The 26,105-nt window shown below is 45.2% G+C and overlaps 1 protein-coding gene across 5 annotated transcripts in view; it reads left to right on the forward strand.

Annotated features, from left to right (window-relative positions):
• GPM6B (glycoprotein M6B) overlaps nucleotides 1-26,105 on the forward strand; it is a 178,272-nt gene that overhangs the window by 115,037 nt on the left and 37,130 nt on the right. Inside the window, exons 1-2 of one of the 5 annotated variants that reach the window (XM_075336553.1) lie at nucleotides 16,022-16,383; nucleotides 23,360-23,473. The exons of 1 other annotated variant lie outside the window; for it this stretch is intronic. In XM_075336553.1, coding sequence (XP_075192668.1) covers nucleotides 16,323-16,383; nucleotides 23,360-23,473 — 175 coding nt within the window. In that variant the 5' untranslated portion in view covers nucleotides 16,022-16,322. Of the gene's footprint in view, nucleotides 1-16,021; nucleotides 16,384-23,359; nucleotides 23,474-26,105 lie in introns of those variants that run through there. 3 more of the 5 variants (XM_075336554.1, XM_075336555.1, XM_075336557.1) reach the window with 3 other exon arrangements.

Below are 26,105 nucleotides of genomic sequence, written 5' to 3' on the forward strand. Positions count from 1 at the left end.
CGTGCAAGATGATAAAAAGTTGTCATATCTCTGGTAGCCTACAAATGTAAGAACTAAAGATTGGACAGGTTAAAATATAAGCAGACACATCTGACTACTTATCCTATACTGTAACATGTACCACAGCTGCCCTACTGAAGTGCATTTTTTTTTTTTTTTTCCAAACAGTTTTTATTGATTTTACATATTCTACACAATATCGTATCATACGAAGTATTATCAGGTTACATTGACATTAAATAAGTCAAAATTATAGAATCCAAACTTAACTTACATGAAACAAACCCTTAAGTCCCTGTGCCACTCTTTAATATTTCTACTGTTGACGCCGTGCCTTGGTCATGTCATACCATCTTACCCTTGTCCTTCACCTTAGTCCCCGCTAAGTAATCCTCAATTTTCCCAAGCTGCCCTGGATTTCACTCAGAAGGTACCACTCCGTATTCCTAAAAGGTGCCACTAAATGATCTATTTCTTCCTGTTTAAAGGGAAGGTATCGTCAAAAAAAAAATAAAAATAATAACTGAAAAAATGTAAAGTAATAATGTTTAAATGTTTTGTTTAAATATTATTATTTTTTTTTAATTGTGCAAAATATAAAGAAAAAAATTAAAAAGTTTGATATTTTCCACTGTTAAACACTAGGGGGAGCAGCTTCTGAAATCCTACTGAATTTTCACTGTATAAAAAGCTCAGATTACAGCCTGCCGTAAAGTGGGCGGAGTCTGCTCTCCTATGTGTGATGGCACGCCTACCCCCTCCTAATCTGAGTGTTTACAACAGATAACAGAGAATGACATATAGGGACACAGTGCACAGCCATTTTCCTGGTGACCAGAAATGTCTAAAGTGTCACCAAGGACAGCAGGAGTATCACACAGGACAGGATTAGATACACAGCTCAGCAGACAGTATCACACAGGATAGGATTAGATACACAGCTCAGCAGACAGTATCACACAGGAGAGGATTAGATACACAGCTATGCAGACAGTATCACAGGATAGGATTAGATACATGGCTCAGCAGATAGTATCACTCAGGAGCATTAGATACATGGCTAAGCAGACAGTATCACACCGGACATGATTAGATACACAGCTCAGCAGACAATATCACACAGGACAGGATTAGATACACAGCTCAGCAGACAGTATCACACAGGATAGGATTAGATACACAGCTCAGCAGACAATATCACACAGGACAGGATTAGATACACAGCTCAGCAGACAGTATCACACAGGAGAGGATTAGATACACAGCTCAGCAGACAGTATCACACAGGAGAGGATTAGATACACGGCTCAGCAGACAGTATCACACAGGATAGGATGAGATACACAGCTCAGCAGACAATATCACACGACAGGATTAGATACACGGCTCAGCAGACAGCATCACCCAGGACAGGATTAGATACACAGCTCAACAGACAATATCACACAGGAGAGGATTAGATACACAGCTCAGCAGACAGTATCACACAGGAGAGGATTAGATACACGGCTCAGCAGACAGTATCACACAGGATAGGATGAGATACACAGCTCAGAAGACAGTGTCACACAGGAGAGGATTAGATACACAGCTCAGCAGACTGTCACAGGAGAGGATTAGATACACAGCTCAGGAGACAATATCACACAGGATAGGATTAGATACACAGCTCAGCAGATAATATCACACAGGACAGGATTAGATACACAGCTCAGCAGACAGTATCACACAGGAGAGGATTAGATACACAGCTCAGCAGACAATATCACACGACAGGATTAGATACACGGCTCAGCAGACAGCATCACCCAGGACAGGATTAGATACACAGCTCAACAGACAATATCACACAGGACAGGATTAGATACACAGCTCAGCAGACAGTGTCACACAGGAGAGGATTAGATACACGGCTCAGCAGACAGTATCACACAGGAGAGGATTAGATACACAGCTCAGCAGACAGCATCACCCAGGACAGGATTAGATACACAGCTCAACAGACAATATCACACAGGACAGGATTAGATACACAGCTCAGCAGACAGTATCACACATGAGAGGATTAGATACACAGCTCAGCAGACAGTATCACACAGGATAGAATTAGATACACAGCTCAGCAGACAGTGTCACACAGGAGAGGATTAGATACACAACCCTGCAGACAGTATCACCGGTACACACACAGGTACTCACATGCAGTGGCGCGCGCGCACACACACACACACACACACACACACACACCCCACCCCTGATGGGGACCTTGTGCCACACACACACACACACACATCACCCCTGATGGGGACCTTGTGACACACACACACACATCACCCCTGATGGGGACCTTGTGACACACACACACACACACACAATCACATCACCCCTGATGGGGACCTTGTGCGCCACACACACACACACACATCACACACACACAATCACATCACCCCTGATGGGGACCTTGTGCCACACACACACACACACATCACACACATCACACACACACACATCACACATCACACATCACACACATCACACATCACACACACACACATCACACACACACATCACACATCACACACATCACACACACACATCACACATCACACACACACACATCACCCCTGATGGGGACCTTGTGACACACACACACACACACGGCAGAGCCGGGTGAGCTGCGGCGGCCAGAGCCGGGTGAGCTGCGGCGGCCAGAGCCGGGTATGCTGCGGCGGCGGGCAGAGCTGGGTGAGCTGCGGCGGCCAGAGCCGGGTGAGCTGCGGCGGCCAGAGCCGGGTGAGCTGCGGCGGCCAGGGCCGGGTGTGCTGCGGCGGCGGGCAGAGCCGGGTGAGCTGCGGCGGCCAGAGCCGGGTATGCTGCGGCGGCGGGCAGAGCCGGGTGAGCTGCGGCGGCGGCGTCCAGAGCCGGGTGAGCTGCGGCGGCCAGGGCCGGGTGTGCTGCGGCGGCGGGCAGAGCCGGGTGAGCTGCGGCGGCCCGAGCCGGGTATGCTGCGGCGGCGGGCAGAGCCGGGTGAGCTGCGGCGGCGGCGTCCAGAGCCGGGTGAGCTGCGGCGGCCAGAGCCGGGTGTGCTGCGGTGGCGGGCAGAGCTGGGTGAGCTGCGGTGGGCAGAGCCGGGTGAGCTGCGGCGGCCAGAGCCGGGTGAGCTGCGGTGGCGGGCAGAGCTGGGTGAGCTGCGGTGGGCAGAGCCGGGTGAGCTGCGGCGGGCAGAGCTGGGTGAGCTGCGGCGGCCAGAGCCGGGTGAGCTGCGGCGGCCAGAGCCGGGTGTGCTGCGGCGGCGGGCAGAGCTGGGTGAGCTGCGGCGGCCAGAGCCGGGTGAGCTGCGGCGGCCAGAGCCGGGTGTGCTGCGGCGGCGGGCAGAGCTGGGTGAGCTGCGGCGGCCAGAGCCGGGTGAGCTGCGGCGGCCAGAGCCGGGTGAGCTGCGGCGGCGGCGGCCAGAGCCGGGTGAGCTGCGGCGGCCAGAGCCGGGTGAGCTGCGGCGGCCAGAGCCGGGTGTGCTGCGGCGGCGGGCAGAGCTGGGTGAGCTGCGGCGGCCAGAGCCGGGTGAGCTGCGGCGGCCAGAGCCGGGTATGCTGCGGCGGCGGGCAGAGCTGGGTGAGCTGCGGCGGCGGCGTCCAGAGCCGGGTGAGCTGCGGCGGCCAGAGCCGGGTGTGCTGCGGTGGCGGGCAGAGCTGGGTGAGCTGCGGTGGGCAGAGCCGGGTGAGCTGCGGCGGGCAGAGCTGGGTGAGCTGCGGCGGCCAGAGCCGGGTGAGCTGCGGCGGCCAGAGCCGGGTGTGCTGCGGCGGCGGGCAGAGCTGGGTGAGCTGCGGCGGCCAGAGCCGGGTGAGCTGCGGCGGCCAGAGCCGGGTGAGCTGCGGCGGCGGCGGCCAGAGCCGGGTGAGCTGCGGCGGCCAGAGCCGGGTGAGCTGCGGCGGCCAGAGCCGGGTGAGCTGCGGCGGCCAGAGCCGGGTGTGCTGCGGCGGCGGGCAGAGCTGGGTGAGCTGCGGCGGCCAGAGCCGGGTGAGCTGCGGCGGCCAGAGCCGGGTGAGCTGCGGCGGCCAGAGCCGGGTGAGCTGCGGCGGCCAGAGCCGGGTGAGCTGCGGCGGCCAGAGCCGGGTGTGCTGCGGCGGCGGGCAGAGCTGGGTGAGCTGCGGCGGCCAGAGCCGGGTGAGCTGCGGCGGCCAGAGCCGGGTATGCTGCGGCGGCGGGCAGAGCTGGGTGAGCTGCGGCGGCGGCGTCCAGAGCCGGGTGAGCTGCGGCGGCCAGAGCCGGGTGTGCTGCGGTGGCGGGCAGAGCTGGGTGAGCTGCGGTGGCGGGCAGAGCTGGGTGAGCTGCGGTGGGCAGAGCCGGGTGAGCGGCGGCGGGCAGAGCCGGGTGAGCTGCGGCGGCGGGCAGAGAGGGGACTTGGGAGAACGGAGGTGTCATTGGAGACGGTAACGGCAGGGGGGAGGGGCGGCGTCAGTAGCTGGGGCAGAGCAGGGGCTGGGGAGAACGGAGGGATGGGGTGTCATCAGAGACTGTAACAAGGGGAGGGGAGGGGAGGTGGCCCGTACTTACACATTTCGGCGGGTGACAGGGGTAAAGTGGAGCAAACAGCACACGCTGTGAGCTCCACAATAATGGCGCTGAACTCCTTCCCTCTTGTGTTCTGGACAGCCCAGGGGGCGCGTCCACGTCACAGCAGACGCCCACTGTAATGTATTGCAAGGGGTCGGAGCCCGACTATCAGAGTCTATGCACAGGGGCTGCCATAAAGGAAGGAGTTACTGTCGTTACACACACGGCAATTCCAGCATGGCAGCCCCCAGTGCCTCCAGTAAAATAAGAATTACATAAAAACTAAATAAGCTGCGATTTTCATTTTGTATTAGAAATACTTGATTTCATAATCACTATTTTTAATACAAAAATAAAAAACCGCGACACCTTCCCTTTAAGATAAACTTCAATAAAAGTTTTCCACCTACTAAAAAACTTGGTAGTCTTATTGTCTTTGTCCCTTTCTGCTTCTAGTTTCTCCATCCTCAAAAGATTATGTAATTCCCCGATGACTTCCCCTGTGGATGGAGCCTCCTCCTGTATCCAGTGCTTTAGGATGCACCTTTTAGCTATCATAGCTATATCATGTATGATTGCAAATGTCTTTTTGTCCCGAGAATTCAGTCCCCCTCTCACTCCGCCCTCAAAGAAGTGAAAAATCCACACCATTAGCTCTGGTTTGCAGGAAATTTTCCATGTTGTCTGGGCTAGTGTTCCGACTTGATTCCAGAACCTCTTTATCATCCTGCATTCCCACAGGCCATGTAATATGTCTGTTTTTTCTTTATGGCACTTAGGGCACCGTGCCTCCCTGCCCGGTATGTTGAAACCCAAAACTGCCCTGTGTAATATCCTAAATTGGGTGTCTCTCCAGCTCTCATTGGTGACTTGTTTCCGCATCTGAACCCATCCTTTCAATATGACCTCCACCACTTCTTGCCCTTTCAGTTGTTTTTTCCATGCTAAAAGTGTACGACTATCTTCCCGGGATATTAGCACACCTCTAAATGTTCGGTATATTCGAGAGACATTCAAATTTGTTACATTGCCTTCCATAAGCTCGTCAATCATACTCTTGTTAAGTTCCCTACCAATCTCACCCAGCTCTCTCATTATTCCATGTTTCAATTGTTCGTACTGAATAATGTGGAAGCCATTGAGGCTGTATTTATCAAGCACTTCCCGACCTGTCATCCACCTTCTCTCTTCCACATTCATTACATCTGTCATTCTCCTAACGCCCTTCTCTTTCCATTTGAGGAATAGTCTATTCTCTCTCCCCTGGGGGAAGTTTGGTGATGCCCAAGGATTTAGGTATTTTGATACCTTCCATGAAAGTCCCAATTTCCGTCTTACCAATCTCCAGGCCAACATGGTGTCTCGGAATATAACGGAGTTTCTTATGTGACCTTCAACCTTGGACAATGGGGAGTGAAGAATAGACGTCAGATCCCATGGCTCAACGTACTTGAGTTCCATACCATAATCCGAGTGCCTACTCGTTCCTCTCAGCCAATCGATCACGTGTCTCATGATGCACACTACGTTATACCCTCTGACGTCCGGAAAATTTATCCCTCCCTCCTCCACAGACTTCATCAGCGTGCGCAGCTTTATTCTGGGTTTCCTTCCCCTCCAAATAAAATCTGCATACGCTGAGTTCAGTCTGCTGACATCCCTTAGTGTTAACAATAATGGAATCGTTTGGAAGGGGTACAGCAGTCTAGGGAAGCTCATCATTTTTATGAGGTGACATCTTGCCAGTAATGGCAGGGGTAGTCCCTTCCAGCCCTTCAATTGATTTATGATTTTTCTGATCAGTGGACCATAGTTCATTTTATAAATTGATTGCACCGTCCTTCCTACATGTACTCCCAGGTATTTGACTGATGTTTGTGCTACCGGAATTCCATTCACATGCCCATCGCTTAAGATACCCCCAGCTGGCCCTTGGTCCCCGCTCAGGAATAGCAGCTCACATTTCTTTTTATTTAATTTAAAACCTGAAAAGGTGCCAAATTTTTCTATCATGCTAAGTGTCCGGGGCAGGTCCGCACCAGGATCCCCCATAAATAGAATCACGTCATCAGCAAAAAGCGCTATCTTCATTTCTGTACCCCTTATGTTGATCCCTTTAAAACTATTATGACCCTGCAGCACTCTTGATAGGGGTTCAATTGCCAGGTTAAATAACAATGGGGATAGCGGGCATCCTTGTCTCGTCCCTTTCTTCAGGGGGAACACGTCGGACAAAAAACCCGGGGTGTGGATCCTTGCTCCTGAGTTGGCATATAGACTGTTAATATAGAGTCTCATCTTACCTAAGATCCCCGCGGCCTCCATCACCTTGTCTAACCAGCTCCAGTTAACATTGTCGAACGCTTTCTCGGCGTCGAGTGTGACTAATGCAGGACTTACCCCCCCCTTCGTGCGCCCCAATCTCACTGCGTCTACCACTAGAATCGTCTTCCTAATGTTGGTCACCGCATTTCTCCCTTTTATGAACCCTACCTGATGTTCTGAAATTAACCTAGGTAAGACCGTGGCCAATCTGTCCGCCATGATTTTAGACATTATTTTTAAGTCCTGGTTGATGAGCGAGATGGGCCGATAACTCGAAGGGTCATCCAGGTCCTTAGTTCCCTTGGGTATTAATTTAATGTATGCTATATTGGCATTTTTAGGGATTTCTGTTCCCCCCAGAATTGCGTTAAAGACTGAAGTTAGATCCGGAGAAATCAGATCCTTGAGGACTTTATAAAATTCGCTGTTGAAACCATCGGGCCCTGGAGCCTTATCAGTACTAAGTTCCCCAATTGTTTTTGAAACCTCCTCCTCTGTGATATCTGCGTTTAAGACTTCCAGTTCCTCCTCCGTTAAGCTAGATAATTGGGCTTGCCTTAGCCACTCCGCCTTCTCAGTCATGTCGTTATGTCCTGGCCCGTACAACTTTCTGTAAAATTCTTCCAAGACCTTATTAATTTCCTTGGGATCCGATGTCACCCCTCCACCCTTTATTTTCATTTTAGAGATTACCGTCATCTTTCTGTTGCCCCTTGCTAAATTTGCCAACATCCTCCCCGCCTTATTCCCAAATCTATGAAGATCCACCTCTTTATGTGACCAGAATAGTTGTTCCTTTTTTTTTGCCCACTCGTCAAAGTCTCTCTTGGCCGCCATCCACCTATCTTTTGCCGTGATAGACCTGTCTGTCAGATAGTTGGTATACGCTAGTCGCACTGCCTCGCTGTGAAAATTGTATTTCACGTTCGTCTTTCGTTTAACCATGGCCGCATACCCCACCAAGCGTCCTCTCAAGACCGCTTTCGCCGTTTCCCAGAATAATACTGGCGTCGCCCTATGTTCCTTATTATTTTCTGAGAACTCTTCCCACCATTCCTTTATTATCTTGTGAAAATTGTCCTGTCTTAGGAGAAACGACGGGAATCTCCATATAATGTCTGATCCTCTCTTGAATTTCTCTCTAAGACCCACTCTCACCGGACTGTGATCTGAGATCACCATACTCTCAATCATGCAGTTCTGCACACCATTTGCCAATTCCAAAGACAACCAAATCTGATCTATACGAGACCAACTGTTATGTGGGTGAGAGAAGTGCGTATACTCTCTGTCATGTGGGTGAGTTACTCTCCAAATGTCTTTTGAAGTGCATTTTATAGCTAGAGCATATCCATTTCCAGGCCTTGTGTTTTTTTAAGTCTTTGTCTCTTGGAAGATATGTTGCTTGTGGACTCTTGTAGACTGTCTGGGTGACTAGTGTTTGTTTCTGAGTTCAGATCTTCTCACACTAGCGTGCATTTTCCATTAAATCTCGCTGACTCCTTGATTTCTCACATCCTGTTTGTTTTAAGATTGTATGTGGATAATTCAGAAAGATATTCTAAAGGGCCACAAAAGGTTACCGTACATATTTCTATAACATTTTTTTCGTTCTGTTCTAAGAAGAAATCATTAAATCTAGTAAAAATGGTTCTGTAATGTGTGCTAAAATGCTAAAAATAAAAGTTTACCATTTACAATTTGTTCCTCTACAACTTTCCAAATTACTCAGTATTTTTTTGTAAGATGGAAGTGTTGGAGTTTTGCTCTGCAGTCATTTGGTACAATGATGAATAATTTTGGTTCCTAATTGACCTAAAACAGGAAAGGTTTATTCTGATTTCATGTCAGATAGTGAGAAAAACATGTAGATGTGTCTTTTTAGATATTGTAAGTAAACTTCTTGTTTCAAATGTACGTACCTCCTAACTATGAAATATAAGAAAGAGGGACACGTACTGGCAACATTTATTTTACGCTAAGTTGGTACCCTAGCCTCAAACTCTTCTATATTCTTCTACACTGAAATATTTTTCATTGTGAAGACAGGTAATGTTCTCGGACAGTAAGGTATCATTTTTATGGTCTCCACAAGACCCCCCACATACAATGTTATGTCCTCCTAACGCTCACACACACACACACACACACACACACACACACACACACACACACACACACACACACACCCTGCATGTGTCCTGCTACTTTTTTTTTTTTTTTTATGCTGACTAGCCCTTGGATCACTCTGAAACTGTCAAAGGCGTGTTCCCATCTCCAAGATACAATCGTGAGCTACAGGTTGGGGATGTCTTCTGTACATTATACCACAAATACTCAAGACTATTGCCTAAATTTTACATGCCACTATGTTGTATGGAGTAGCCTCCATTAAACCCAGCCTACCAATTCTGTGGGGGTTTTTTTCTTTCTCCCTTGCTCCCTCTCATGATCTTTCTGAGGGATTTCATTTGCAGGACTTGTATTGCTTGAATCACCCTCACTTAGTGGTAACTCGTGCGTCACTTCTTTTCTATCAGTTACTTTGTCGCCCTTTCAGCACACCGGCTGGTTCTTTAGGGCTGACTAGGCCCAGACCTTTGCTTCATCACAGCAGATCTCTGACTGCCATGTACTTGTTGCATACACACAGGCCAGATGCACCAGACACAGTTGAGCCACATGCACACGTTGAGTATTTTGAGTTTTTTTTTCCTCCATATTTCTAAGCCAAAACCAGGAGTGGAACAATCAGAGGAAATATAATAGAAACATGGCACCACTTCTGTATTTATTACCCACTTCTGGTTTTAGTTTACAAATATTGAGGTAAAAATCTCACCAAATAGTCGTGTGCATGTGGCTTAATATGGATTCCATCTGCAGGTGCTACACCACAACGCCTTTGGCATCACAATGTCAATGACAGGTCACCACGAGGCAGCAAGACAGTATGCCCTTTAATGTTTATAATGACCTTTTCTATAAGAACCTATTGCTCATTTGTGCACTTCCAGACGTGTACTGCTTTTTCGATCTATTTTGTTCCTCGTCTCTGTCCCTCAGCTGTTTGGCGCTCAGTTCTTAGCAACCCCAGATCTTTTTCAAGCGCTCTGCTGTACACCCACAGAAACTCTGTGGCTCAGTGTGCCATCTGTTTCATCGCTTCAGGGTTTTAATGGGCCCCTTGCTTGACAAGATAAAATATGCGTTTGTCTTGCTTGTATTGTCTTGCCCTGGTTACCTATTTATCGCACAGGTGTTTTCATGTCTTGTGACAAGTTTCTAGTACACATTTCTCCTCTCTTTTGCTAATATACATAGCAGGCCATTGTTTTTCAATCACCGCACTGTAGTCTATTGCAATCTGTTAATCACACTTGCCATATGTGCACAATAAAAGAAATTTAATCCCCAAACGATATTTTTTTGTGCTATGTGATTTTAGTAAGCTACTGAACAGTATTATATTCTGTATGTTTTATGTCATGAGGCTTCTTCTCCTGAGCCCTGCAATGGAGGACCTTGTCACCTACATTGTGTATAAACTAACTAAAGACAGATGAGGACCAGAATTAGGCCACACATATGAATTGTGTTAATGGATATCTTATCCATTTTTTTTCATTATTGTTTTGGCTAGATGTATTAATGTGCATGCTTTGGAATGTGCATCTGCTGCACAGATCTTCTGCGCACCGAATCCCCCCTATCTATTGGAATGGGAGTGGACGTGCAGTACCTAGGAATGTCCACTAAGCTATGGGATGAGCCGTGGTGGTCTGCTCTTTATGCTTTATATCTGGCCACTACTGGAGAAAGTAACAGTTGATCTGAACGATCCTGGTCATCAATATCATAGACTAGGAAAACCCTTCAACTTTTTTTAGACCCCATAAAGCTTTAGTAAAACTGTAAGCAACTAAAAAAAATTTTCAATCACAAATAATGTTTGCATTGCAAAATGTGAGCATGGTAGTGGCTAGCTATCTAAAGTGCAGTTAGAAGATATCCAACGAAATTGACCCTTTTAAAAACAAGATATAAAACGAGATGGACTTTCCACAAGGCATGCCTAGCTTTCCGGCAATGAAGATAGTGGGCTCGCTAACTGTGAGATAACCATGACTCCTCACAATACAGCGTCACCCAAATGGCTCTTGGTAAGCAGAGCATACGGTTTTATAACTTTTTTTTTTTTTTTATTAGGAATTATAAAAGTAGTATTTTATCAGGGCAATGTTTTGAAAGGTAATCGAAAGATCATTATTATTGTGTTGGCAGGTTACCTTTAGTAACACAGTGAGGCGTATATATGAAGTGTGAGGGCAGGGAGGCCTCCGGCTGTGTAGTCGTGGCAGCACTGTACTTACGGCACATCCCTGGCTTCATCACTTCTTCAATGCAGGGACAGTGTGTGTCAATATCTTCATCGGCCGATGCATAAAAAGTCTTCAGGCAAAAGTTAAGATGCAATAAAACCGACATTTATTCACACAGGAAAAACAACACTCCGGTCAGCAGAATCCGGCAGAATTGGTGGAGCTGGGGACAACCTGCCCAAACGCGCCCTCTGGTGGGGATATGCCCTAGATACTCCTCTTCTCCGGGCTCCCACTCTCCGGTCAAGCACACACTGGAACCCACACCAGCGGAATAGACCCTGAGGTTGCGTCCACCTCCTTATCTCCGGTGTCCCCTGATGTTCCGCTCACACACTCACATCTGCCGCTCAAGATGTTCCCTGTCTGCTGTCCCGGATCCTTCTCTCCACACACACACTGACTCTCCCTAGATATCCGGCCGACTCCTCCTCCCCGGTGGCAACAGCCGTCCCACCCGGCCACTAGGGGGTGCCCTAACACATCACATAAAATATTAAAACATTTTTAATAATAACATTTCCGGGTCTTTCAGTAGGGGGTTATGGCCACCCACTACATGCCTCCCCTCTTAAAACCCGAGCCTCCCGGCACGGCTCTTACTTAAAACACACAGGAACACATAATATCTGCAGTACTGTCCACAATAGGCGCAGCACCCAACGTGGGGCACCAGTCCCGCGCCCGGCGGCTTCCGCTGCGCTCCCGGTCCTTTTCGATTAGCGCCCGGAGGCTTGGCAACAACGCTCCCGGTCTTAGTTGGGCGCCCGGAGGCTTAACAGCGCTCCCGGTCTTAGTTGGGGCAACTGCCCGTACAAACATACAGAATGGGGCAACGGCCCGTAAAACTTTAAAAGAACTTCTGCCGGCCAAACAGCACCGGACTTAACAACAAGGAACAGTGGAGACTTACTCTGGGGGCCAGGCCCTCTTCCATTCCTCCGCTTGCGCCTGGATGTATGCCCCCAGAGATTGTCCCGGTTGGCGGCGGATCCTCCTAAAGGAAACAGGGGCGTAAGGTGGCTCCACGGGCGCAGCTGCGGCAGCTCCTCGCGGTGGTGAAGGCGTCGCTGCCCGGGACGGTGGTGGTGCGGATGGCGACGTGTCCAGCATGATGACCGGCTTGTTGGTAACATTTTGCGTTACCGCTACCACGGGTGGGATCTTCTCCGGGTCGAGGATCGGTTCGGTCGCTGTTTCCGGGTCAGCAGCCATGATGCGCCGGGGGTGAGAGGACGCAGACGGGGTCGGTCTGACGTGGCTCCGGCGTCGCTCTTGTTGTTCCTCCCAGTCAATCTCCTGTTGCCACTGCTCCGCTTCCCGGGTGGTGGGCATGCGGGAGACACAGACGGCAAACAGGCCGCGGCTGCCTGCGTCCGGCAGGAATTGAACTCGCTCGCCCGGCCACAGGGTATGAAGTCGCTTGGGCAGTCCTTCTATGTCCAGATGAACTCTGTTATAGAAATAGTCATCCCCGGTCTCTACTTCTCGGATGAATCCATACCCCTCTTGTTGGTTGAACTTAACAACCACGCCGGTAACAAACTGCTGGGCCAGTTCTTCACCACCAGGACCGGACAGCATCTCCCGGACAAGGGTCTCGGCCAGGAGACGTTCCTGAACAGGGTCAGGCTTCGGGGACGGAGCTCTGGGGTACGGTACTGTGGGCGGAACAATGACAGGGTCCCACACAAAGCCCCGGTGATCTGTCTCCAGTTTCTGAGCAGCCACTTCCTCCGGTTCCGGCACAGGACTAGGCGACGGGGCGGCGGCACTAAACTGTGGAACTTCCCACGGGAAGACTGCAATCCCCGGACGGTTTGGCATCGGTGGCGTGGCATAGGTCGCCTTCACTTCCGTGATGGTACGCCCGGTCTCTGCGTCCCAAGAGGTCTTCCAGGAGACTTTATCCGGGCGTGTAGAACCTCCCGGCCCGATAGGAAGGTCCTCCAACGCTGCTTCACCGGCAGGAGCGAACCTGGGTCGGCCCCGGCCTAGGCTGATTAAGGCCATGGTGGTAGCCAACTCCGCTGGTTGTCCAAAGGTTTCCATCGCTGTCTCTAACAATCTCGCTTGTAACGGCGGTGATGTCAATGCTGAGACTGAGGAGAGTGGAGGCGGGCCTTCGTTTCCCGCTCTTAAACGGACTCCACCCCCAGCCTCACGCATCTTCTTGACTCCTCCGCGGCGGTACTTCTTTTTCTTCTTTATACCGCCCACTCTGTATGTCTTCAATGCCCTGGGACTGGCGCCTCCCCTCTTTGGGCGGAGTACTCTATGCCTCTTCCTCGGCACCGGCCAGCCCCAGGCTCTTCTTTCGGCGCCAATTTTTCGCGCCTTTTCTTCTGGGGCCCGGTCCAACGCTACGGGCCCTATGGTTTCTTCACACCAGTCAGGCTCTTGTGCTTCAGGCACTACCTGGTCTTCAGCTCCCTGGGTCCCCGGCAAGGAACTCGTATCCTGCCGACTACGCCACATGAAGTGTGAGGGCAGGGAGGCCTCCGGCTGTGTAGTCGTGGCAGCACTGTACTTACGGCACATCCCTGGCTTCATCACTTCTTCAATGCAGGGACAGTGTGTGTCAATATCTTCATCGGCCGATGCATAAAAAGTCTTCAGGCAAAAGTTAAGATGCAATAAAACCGACATTTATTCACACAGGAAAAACAACACTCCGGTCAGCAGAATCCGGCAGAATTGGTGGAGCTGGGGACAACCTGCCCAAACGCGCCCTCTGGTGGGGATATGCCCTAGATACTCCTCTTCTCCGGGCTCCCACTCTCCGGTCAAGCACACACTGGAACCCACACCTGCGGAATAGACCCTGAGGTTGCGTCCACCTCCTTATCTCCGGTGTCCCCTGATGTTCCGCTCACACACTCACATCTGCCGCTCAAGATGTTCCCTGTCTGCTGTCCCGGATCCTTCTCTCCACACACACACTGACTCTCCCTAGATATCCGGCCGACTCCTCCTCCCCGGTGGCAACAGCCGTCCCACCCGGCCACTAGGGGGTGCCCTAACACATCACATAAAATATTAAAACATTTTTAATAATAACATTTCCGGGTCTTTCAGTAGGGGGTTATGGCCACCCACTACATATACACTTCTCAACAGTGATATTGCACCACCAAGAAGGAAAATTTGGGGACATTGTGAAATCACAGAATCGATAGACATGTTAATGATATGCAAATTATGTACAAATGGATACCACATTTTCAAAACCTTTCAATTTATTGAGTATGAGCACCATGTGTAGAAAATGATATACTTGCATGCCTTGATATGCCATTGATGAGGTGCTTTTCTGAGGAATGTTCACCCACACTGAATGTACTTAATCTCAGAAATCATCAAGTTCTGCTGCTGGCAGCTTCCTTTCCAATTGTTGACCAATGATGTCCCAGATCGGCTTGATAGAAGACAAGTCTAGAGATGCTGAAGGTCATCATAGCATGCTTCGGTCATGCAGACTGCTCTTAGTAGCGAGGGCAAAATGTCTCCTGCAACACTTACAGCAATGGAGGTACCACTGATTAGAGTAAATCAATGTGACACCGGACGAATAATGAATAAACACAAGAGGTGTCTGGCTATCGTGCATTGTGCCACCCTAAATTATAATCCCAAAAGTAGGACTGATGCAACGTTCCCTTGTATTGCACACATTGTCTAGAGACCAATGTCCTGCTATCATTGCATCCTAGACAAGAGTAGGACTCATTGATGGAACCTTCATTTGAGGCTAGCATTGCTCCATTCCATTTGGAGATTATGGGGATTGATGTGAAGAGGCCTTCATGATAGAATGTCACACTGGGGATACATTTTATTAAAAATGTGACCTTTCAGATATCTTTTTATTGGCTTGGGAATAAAGACATGGCTTCAGTGAAAAATTTTTTATGCAACTAAGATGATACGTTAGGCTAAAATGTCCATTTCTCACACATAGTAAAATTCAGATGGATGTGTGAATGTAACCGAAGGCAGATCAACTTGTCTAACTAGGAACAAAAACCTTTTTTTTTATGTTGAGAAGATAGACCACCTTCTTCAATCTATGGTCCTGAACAAATATCATGGTAGCCGGTTTCTATTTCACATTAAAAGTCAAATTTAGAAAGCTGCAAGGTAGCCACATTACAGCTTTGTAGTTTTTTAGTGACCCTCAATGTGTACATCTTGTTAATTATAAACTGGTGTATTCTTGTAGCCATAGACACAAATATTTAACTTTTTTGAGGGTTTGATTCCTTTTTTAAATTGTAGCTTATTAGGTTTAGTTTTATTTTATTTTAAATAGTAATTTCTGACCTGATGTTTAGTCTGAAGCTTCTAATGTTACTATTATTTAATATACATTTGCAATGATGGATCTTGATAGGATTGCAAACATTGGCAATTTACAACCTTTCTTCTCTATGGTCAGGGCTTTCAGGGCTATGCAAAGACGTCAAGGGCATATGGATTGAATCGACAAGCAAAGCGAGAAAATGATCCCAAGAGGATGTGTTCATGTAATAGAACAGTGAGATAACCGCTTATTTGTAAGGAATTGTCCAACTTCACAGGGCAGTGTAACACGGGAACTCTTCTTTTACGGCTTCCCATACATCCCTGTGGTGGGGGTGTCACGTGGGTATCCCTAAATGATGAGAGGTGATTAGCATTTCACAAGGGGGGGCTTTGGAGGAGAAGAGAACAGAGTGGTTGAGCACTAGAGAGGGGAGGAGTGGCATTTTTTTTCTTCACACTGGCTTCAGCATTCAGTAAGTCTGGGTACAATCAAGAACAGAATGGCCATTTTCTAGCAAGGGATCCTGCATATGACGTATGACTGTTTTCTGGCAGAAGTCTTGGAGGACCAGTAGGGAGAGCAGAATTGGAGCTGACAACTCTACATCTTGGTGGAGGCTGTGATCTAGTGTAGTGCAGAACAGAAGCACTCAATCACTGCAGCTGTAAATAGGAGGCAGGGACACAAATCCACAGCACAGGAAGACAAGAGAAAGTGTTTGTTGGTGGGGGAATTAAAAGGCATTTTTGGTGTATGGGATGAAGCCAGCCATGGAAACTGCAGCAGAGGAAACGACAGAACAAAGCCAAGAGAGAAAAGGTACCCAGAGAGTTCTTGTCTTAGGTCTTTCACTGGCAGTCCAGTAGGCTTACCTCATCCTCTGTGTCTGTGTTTCTCCTTAATCTTTTTTCCATACGGCTTCTGCAAATATTGTGGATTGTTTGATTGCAGATGGCTCCATTTCTTTCAAAATCAAATCAGAGATTTCACTGCCTCACAAACTGAATTGCATTACAGTGCTAGATATGTGTAAATGTGTGCGTATGTGTGTATACATATTTTTTTATTGGCATGTATGTTTCATTTGTAACCAGCTATGTGATGTTTTTTTATTTTTACGTGCCTAATATGTTCTATATTCTTATTTAATATGCAAAATATTTAAGAAAAAAAAAATTTCTTCTCCAATCAATGACTTCAGCCTTCTTCTTTTAATACAGTGTTGCGCTAGTTAAAGGCTATGTTCAGTTTTCTCACAGTCACCATTATTCCAGGCAGTTGGAGCATACATACACGTAACAGCCCTTCTCAACACTGAAGTGGTTTCTTAGCAACTCCAGGGACGTGGTGCCTTTAGGATCCAGATTAAAATGAATTACGTCATATCAAAGATATAGAATTTAGTCTTTTCAGGGACCACCGCTAATATTTCAATATGATCTTTTAAAGTTATGCCCCATGGTAAAACTTGCAGTAAAGAAATAGATGTGTATTATCATACATAAGTACTACTTGCCTTATTTTTGTCTTTTTTTTTTTTTTTTTTTTTTTTTTTTTTATTCTTTATTTTTCAACTGTGATGTAAGCGATAGCAATTGAGACCAATAAAACCATTAATGTAAGAAACTTAACAGTTCCCAACTGAAAAATAATGTATATATTAGAATATATGGGTCTATGTATGTGTGTGTATATAAATCTGTGTAATGTATAAAGTATGGGTTATATATTCGTAATGTGTGTATGTAAAATATATGGATGTATGTATACGTATGTGTGTGTGTATATGTATCTGTGTATGTATTTGTATGTATGTATATATATATATAATATATATATGTGTATATGTATGTGTGTGTGTGTGTGTGTGTGTGTGTGTGTGTGTGTGTGTATGTATATATATATATATATATATATATATATATATATATATATATATATATATAATTATATATAATAAAATGTGTGTGTATGTGTATATATGTGTGTGTGTGTGTGTGTATATATATATATATATATAATATAAAATGATGTGTGTGTGTGTATATATGTGTATATATATATATATATATAAAATGTGTGTGTATATATGTATATATATAATATATAAAATAAAATGTGTGTGTGTATATATGTATATAAAATGAGCAGCCTAAGGCTGTGTATGTATATCTGGGTCTATATTTAGATGTGTAGTTTGTGTATAAAAAAATATGTATTGTGTATGTATATGATATATGTATGTGTGATATGTTTGTGTATCTAATTATATATTAATGTGTGTGGTATATCTATTATATAGGTATATGTATGTGCACAAGCTCAATAGTACTACAATGCTAAGTTGCCTGCTGAATAATTGGAAGCATAATATACCCATCTTTGATCTTGTAAGCGCCATGTTATCAGTAATCTGTAGTTGCCCATGGCTAATACTAAAAGATCACAAAGATTTTAGTTTAGTGTCTCATCTATAGCTGTATATTAAGTTTAACCAAGTAATATTGGGTTTTACAGCTATTGCTGTCACTATAGCAGTTATTTTCTTCAGATCTTGTGAAATGGTTGTGTTTTAGCTAAAGCTATACCTGTTTCCAGAGCAAACCATTGATGAAATGTGAAATATGGCATCTGCTATAGTGGCAGATTTGTAGGGTGAGATTTTCTAAGGCTACCAACATTCTCATTGCTCATGGTCAGGACAGAAACATTTTTGAAGTGGAAGAAAACTGTTGAGAGTGTAACAACATAACTTTTTTATCAGGACGTATGACAGTCATGAGTTTTGTTTATCTCATTAAACTGTAAAATGTTCTGTAGCGAGTCTGATTTCCTGTACCACTCATGTGTTTTGTAACTATATTGATGTTACCATGTTGGGGTGTGTGTGTGTGCCTGTTTTTGTAAAAAAAAACAAAAAAAACCCCAAACAAACCATGGTATCCTATAAAGTAAAAGTATTTTCTGGAACTTCTCTAAAAACAGTAGGCTCTTAATTAGGGTTCGCGCACAACTGCATATAAACACACCGATAAAAAAAAAAAAAAATCGGATTGCATTCTCACCAGTATTGGTCAATGAGGCAATGCTGGTATGCAAGATTTTCTTCAGCTTGGCCAGAGGAAAAAAATTGCAGCATGCTGCGTATGGACACGTATATTGGACAAGACTCACCAATGCAAGTCTATGGGTGTGAGGAAAAAAAATGGACAGCACACATCAATATGCCTTTTTACGGATACATTACCATTCTGTAGCATAGAACAATGTAAATAGCCCCTTAAATTATTGTAGAATAGCAGCTGCTGAGAAAAATGCATGTCATACGGAAGGTATATCGATGACATACGGATGCTAGGCGAGAAAAAATTTGCACACTCGCATGACATATCAGATGCCAAACGGATTTCACTCGCCTCACTTTTCTGGATGAAAATTATTGCATTTTTTTTTTAATTTTACGCAGATGTGAGCCAACCACTGAACCTATTTTGCTGAGCAAGAACAAATTGGTCGATGGAGATCATAAGTAATGTATGGTTAAACATACATTGCACTTTCCCAAAGGGTGTGTAATCTTTTTCAGCATGGCCATCATATAAAGTAGGTTGGCATGTTGAGCAGTTATTGTATGTTTTTTCCATTTGGAGGCTGTAGTGTCCTATGGGAGCACACTGTATTTCTGCAAAATTGAATTCTAGAAAACATTATCCACAGTGAACGACTCCATAGACTAACTTAGATTACTTCTAATTTACAACAAAGTCTTATTTATGGTATAAATGAATGGCCGTGCTATTTTGAGACAATAATGCTATGTGTGGCTAGCGGTGGGCTATATGGTGCCGGATCTCTTTGATGTGGTTTTGCCTTTTCATGGTATCAGATGGAGTATGACAGTTCTCTGAAAGAGAAAAAAAAATCCCATTTCCTGATACAAATAACTTGAGGAAGGAAGAAAGCTGACTTATTTAATATCTGATTACATTAGCCTTTTACTGCTATTTTGGCTTTTCTACCCCGCGTGGTCATGGTACGGTACATTGGTGATCTGTTACACCACTGGATTGTGCTGTACAGTTGTAGTCATGACCTGTTTATAAGGTTATCCAACGGTCCACCTGCCATGTTATCGGATACCTGTGGAACCATTGCTTTTTACCAATGGATATGTTCCCATTTAGCAATTTTGGTGCACTTCTTGGCTAGCACGTCTTGACGACAGAGGTTTATCACTGCTATTCTCAGCTATGTGGCAAGGGCTCCCCCATTTCAGTGCTAGGGAAAAATGGGTGATTCTCCTCGCTAGCACGTCCATTGTGTACAGGCGGACCACACTGGATCTGAACATACTGTGCGGAGCCATTATTGCCTCTGTTGCTGGGCAACCACCTAAACTCATTTGACACTGGCTAGAAATTCAGCGCCATTCCTTTTTTCCTTTTTACATGTTGCTTATGTATTTGAATATCTTAGGTGTGGAGAATATATGCCGCTTATCTTTCCTTCAATCTAACTTTTTTGTTTTTGTTTCACTCCAAAGAAGTTGGGAATGTGGCCGCTGAGTGCTGGGGTTCAGTATCAGCTCTGTTTTCTGATTGCCAGGCACCAGCACTGGTAGATGCCAAAAATAACAAGAAATTCTCTTTATACTCCAATATTCCAGCAGAATCTTTTGATCTCTTTAGGCTTGTGTCTGACTTTGCCATCAAAGCTTTGATGATGTCCAGGCCTTTATTAAGACATTGGCAAAATGAGTTCTTTCTCTCATGGAGTGATTTCCATGAATGATATCTGTGTTTAAGACGGTTTGCCTTTTATTCCTTGGATAGAATAGTGACCATACACAAATTTTGAATAAAATATCTCAGGCCTGCACATCAAAAGTTCCCTAATGCTAACATCACATCGTGTGTAGTTGTTTGTCCCACAGAATTTCTAAAGAAACTAAAACTTTGCCAAATAAAATTTATACAATATATTCTTCTGCCCAAATGTGAACATTATGTTCCTTAGTAAAAAGGATCTGTCACCAGATTTTACAATTCAAACAACATATTTTATTAAATCGCTATCTCAGACCTGATGAGGCTGATGTATTTACTTATGCCCAGTGTTTTGCTGCAGGTTGACTAATTTTAATTTCCCTTTAATACCAGCCTCTTATCCGGATTAAGAGATTCATTTAATAATGTGTATATTTTGTCTTGGCTTGACAGCTAGTGAGAGACCCTCCAAAAAATATGAGCACCTGTATATATGGCTTTAAGCTATTCCTGCAGGATTGCAACAATAATAAGGTTTTCCTTTAAGAGTAATTGTTTTAATTTATCTCGCTCTCACGCCTCTCTAGCAGCAGATTGTGTGTGTGTGTGTGTGTGTGTGTGTGTGTGTGTGTGTGTGTGTGTGTGTGTGTGTGTGTGTGTGTGTCTAGGTCTTCCCACCATAAAATTTTGAAAGCCCCAATTGTCATCACTAGTGATGAGCAAGCTCCACCATGCTTGTATGGGCACGATTCGAGTACCCGAGCATAATGGAAGTCAGTGGAGGACTCAAACATTTTTCAAGAAGGTTTCTCGGAAGAATGCTAGAGTCCTCCATTGACTTCCATTATACTCAGGTAACTCGAGTCGTGTCTGAGCAATAAATGAATTGTCTACCACTAGGACAACCCCTTCTGATTCCACGTTGCCCCCAGGTAAAATTAAAAAAAAAAAGCATATACTGACCTCCTGTACTGGCGCCATACCAGCGGTGCCACGGTTCGCGTACCTGGGGGCACGTGATGTTATGGCATCATGTGAGCCCCAAGTCCAATCAGTGCCAGCTTCTGTCTCCCTATCTTTGGACCAAGCGAGCAATCAACATGAAGTGACCATAGCCACAGCTCTCACTTCCTGGTGATTAACTTGTTTGGTCTGAAGGTGGCGAGACAGAAGCTGGATCTGATTGGACTCGTGTGATGTCCCGACGTCACATGAGTCCATGGAACGCAAAATGCGGCACTGCTGGAACAGTGCCTGTATGAAAGGTAAGTATAGGCTTTTTTATTTCGCCTGTGAAATCGAAAGGGTTTGCCCTAGTAGTGGACAACTCCTTTGACTATTTATTACGAATTCCGAACATGGTAGTGATCGCTCATCACTAGTCATCACCTATCTCACTAATGTAATAATCTGTCTACACTGAATACAAATTTTATCCATGAATTGAGCGTAGATCACTTGAGGAGACAAAAGATAACCTGTATTACAAAGTTGCCTATTTTCACGTGTACAATTGATTTATGAAATAAAAATTCAAACAACGGTTACTCTATTATTAGAGTTTTGATATAAGCCATTATAGGGAGATCCCAAGACACACACTCTCTACAAGCAGTGGTCAGTAAGATATTTGTCTACGTTTTGGAATATTTCTTCAAATGACGTTGGGAACAATTCTTTAACTAAATCAATCACTAACCTGATGACTAGTTTATTTTGTATTATTCTCATTAAACCGGAGGAAGAAAGTTAACAGTGGACTGTGTGCGCTCTGTTCGTTTTATTGTGTGGCAGATTTCTAGTGGAGCCAACGGTTTTGATTGCTTGGATTAAAGAACTGTATGACTAGTCCTTGCGTAGCTGCCAACTTATGAGGAGAGACATCAGTGTGTTATATAAGCATGCCCCCAACCTACAGACCCACAAAACAAATAACTACACTCTAGACAAACTAAACAAAGATATGGACCTCAGGCCAGACCCCCACCCTATTAGCCACCCTCTCTTTACACCTTTCCCAGCCCAGAACCCTCTTGTATTTTTTAGACCTCAGACCATAACCCTCTATACACCAGAACAAAAGAACACTTATATGAACTCCAGACCAAAACCACCCCCAGTATCTACAATTCCTTAACCAGTCTAATGAACCACTTTACAGACCCCAGATCAAACATTGTTATTCACCTGCTCCTATTCTTCCCTATATTCCTGGGCGCCAACAAAGACCGTTGTCCTGATGCTGCTCATCATCAGACTCTTCTCTGTTGGAAATCTGGAGTAGAGGGAAGTGCAAGGTCAGAGAGAAATAAGAATGGTGGGTTGCCAATAAGATTCACAGCTTCTCTGGAAGTCTGGAAACTCCAGAAAAAGGGGAAAATGTCCAAACGTTCCTAGACTCTTGATGAGCATGACATTTTGTTGATTTTAGTTCTTCTGGTCAATTGAAAATTCTTTTTCTAACATTAACTATTACTGTGAATCTTAATAAATGAGTTGATAAATGTTTTGGAGCTACTACAAGATCAATCGTTCATCATTTCAATAGAAACTGGTGAGAATTCTGAATATTTATACCAAGCCTGCTGGAAGTGGGAATGTTTGGATGTGATGAATTTGACCTAAACACTGTGGTCTTTGGAATTGGCATGTAATACTCTCATCTAGGTAGACCATTGGGCCTCTAATTGTGAGCAGCGTCCCGTTTCTATGATCATAAATGAACCCACACATGCTTTGTAAATCTACTAGATCGACATAGCTAATGTTAGAATGTTACTGCAATCATTGCAAAGCCACTTTATTTGTTTCTTCTATCTTCCAAATTTCCTAACTATTATGAAATCTTAGTCATTGATCTTCTTGTCATACTCTCTAATACGTTGTCATGTAGATTCTCATATTTAGAAAAAGGACTGTTCCTGTCTGTGACTAACTTCCATTCAATAGTTTTGCTAGATTAAATATGTGGAATTGACTTCAAATAATATGCAGGAGAACACTGACTTTTTACCACCTAAAATTGGCAGTGAACAGCAGCAGACAAGAAATGGAAATTGGCAGGTACCACTGGATGTACGGGAGTTCAAGGCCACAGCAAGTGCCAACAATGAGCGGCAGTATGAGTCCCTTGGGTACTGGAGGTAAATAAAGAGATGGGATAGATTCAGAGTTCACGTGTAGTGCAGCAGTCAATAGATACTGCTGTTCACTATTGTCTTCCTAGAATACTTTCCAAGCTACATGTGTCTCTTACAGATGACTGATTCTGCTACTCAACATTATATTCCTTAAAATCAAAATTGTTCGTTAAGCACTTAGATATTCTGCATTTTGCGATATTCACAGGTATAGTTTTGTCATTGTAGCGCCTCTTTCAGTTATAAATGATTGCTCCTGATTTTATGTAATTGGCCCTGCTTCATGTAAAATCAGGATTTGTTCACGAATATGTTCCTGTTAAATTATATCTTCACTTTATTTCTGTGTAAACCTAGGACCTAGATATATCTAGGCAGCATCTGGCTGACGCAGGTCATCCTAGGTTGGGAAATGAGGATCACAGGCCAGCTTAGGTTGTAATATATTTGGAAAGCATCATTACCTGATGTGGCCTGTTTAGTTAGGAAGTATCTGTTCTGAAAATGCCAACTGTGCTGGATATATACAACTTGGAAAGAAAAAAAGAAGAGGAATTAAGACCTGTAGGATAAAGGAATTAAAGGGGTGGTCCACTACTCAGCATAAGTGGCCACATCACTGTAAAACTCATAGGGAATGCTTTTCTCAAATATCTTGTGTAGTACATTCTGCCTCTGAGCGGCACTATTGCGGTTTTCTCATCCCCATCAAGTGACTCCCGGGCTCCGTGACCTCTGAGATCCAGTGATGTCACGTCAACTTCCAGTTGACCTGACATCACCAAGGCGGCTGTGGGTGGAGTTTCACCGCTCGTCACAGCCCAGCATCGCTCCTCCTTGCGGCGCACTGCAGTGAAAGAGAGAGCACGAGTGACATGTTGGGCTGTGATGAATGGTGAAACTCCGCCCACAGTTCAGTCACTCAGGGAGACTGGGGCCCGCCTTGGTGATGTCGGGTCAACTGGAAGTTGACGTGACAGTCACTGGATCTCGGTGGTCACGGAGCCCGGGGGTCACTTGATGGGGATGAGTGGACCACAATAGCGCCACTCAGAGGCAGAATATACTACACAAGGTATTTAAGGAAAGCATTCCCTATGAGTTTTACAGTGATGTGGCAATTAATTCTGAGTAGTGAACCACCCCTTTTAATGCCTCAATGCTTAAGTAACAGGGGCTGACATCTTATTGGTGCAATCTATGTGGCCACACAGGGGCCCAACAGGTGAGGAGGCCCATCTCTACCTCCAAAGCAGGTGGGATTTTGCATTTTTATGAGTTCTTGGGCTGCAAAGGGCCCATATATTGTTTTTGCACAGTGACCCTTTTCTGTCTGTACCTGCAAGTGTTGAATATCAAGAATCATTACCAAGCCATTAGAAAAAATGATTATCCATCATAAGAAAATTGTGACTACCAACTAGTGATGTAAGTCATGTACAGGTTAATAATATGCTCCTGAAGACATACAACTATTTATATGTGACAACAAATAAGGCCAAATGATCATAATCTTCCTCTCGCCATGTCTGTAAGGTGTAATCACAGTCATCCTTTTCTATTTACCCTGCTGCTGTGACCTTCAACACTGCTTGATATACTGAGGGCGTAGCTCTGTTTTTGGTTCAATATAGTGTGTTACCCCCTCCGCGCCTGTTCTGGAGTGCACTAGTTTCCCAGTTTTGCATATGAAAAGTTCTTCTTGTCTCACTTCCTGAGAACCTCAAGAGACAATAGGGCTTGAGAACTTTCACAACCAAAGAGTGGTGTATGCAAAAGATGTCTCCCACCCTACCCCCAAGAGTTGCTGCGAAAGACAACTGATGTGTAACTCTGCTTTCCTTGCCTTTATGAAAACAAGTGAACTCCAACTTCCAATTCACTTTTTAATATCCTATAAGACCCGTAAAGCGGATAACTAAGAAGACTATAGAAGTAATAACTGTTCCTGCATGGACATAGACATAAAATAGAATTGGTTGATCATTTCTATTAATTGTGAAACTGTGAGATGGTGTGCTGTGCATAATTTAAGATTTCTAACATTTCTATAATGTGCTTTCCTAATGCTAAAAATATCATTAATCAAGTACTATTGATTTATAATTTAAACTAGAAATGTAGTATAGTTTTCCTGATTATAGCCATGTCTCTTACCTCATGTGAAGGGCATTGCAGCTTAGGTATCCATGGTTACATCCAATCATATAGTGACAGTTAGTTGCTCGTGGTTGTACTGTAACTATGGGTACCTAAGCTGCAATGCCCTGCACATGAGGTAAGAGATATGGCAATATAGTGGAACCTTTGTTTACGAGAACAATCCGTTCTGGGAGTGTGCTTGTAAACCAAGTTACTCATCTAGCAAAGCAAAATTTCCCATAGGAAATAATGAAGCTCCGACAATTCGATCCACATGTGCAATGTCCCATCCTGGTTCCCTATTGTGCCATTCCACACACACACAAACATGTACAAACACACATTAGGCTCACCTTACCTTCCGTTCCATCGCTGGCCTCCCAGTTCTTGTAGTTCGCCGTTGCAGGATGTGTATCGGGTAACCATTGTGACGGTGGAGGAACTTCCGCTGCCAGAGCGCTGATGTCAAAGGCAGGAGCTGCTTGCCTCTGAT

The sequence above is a fragment of the Anomaloglossus baeobatrachus genome, chromosome 2 (assembly GCF_048569485.1).
Source record: "Anomaloglossus baeobatrachus isolate aAnoBae1 chromosome 2, aAnoBae1.hap1, whole genome shotgun sequence".
Taxonomy (NCBI): domain Eukaryota; kingdom Metazoa; phylum Chordata; class Amphibia; order Anura; family Aromobatidae; genus Anomaloglossus; species Anomaloglossus baeobatrachus.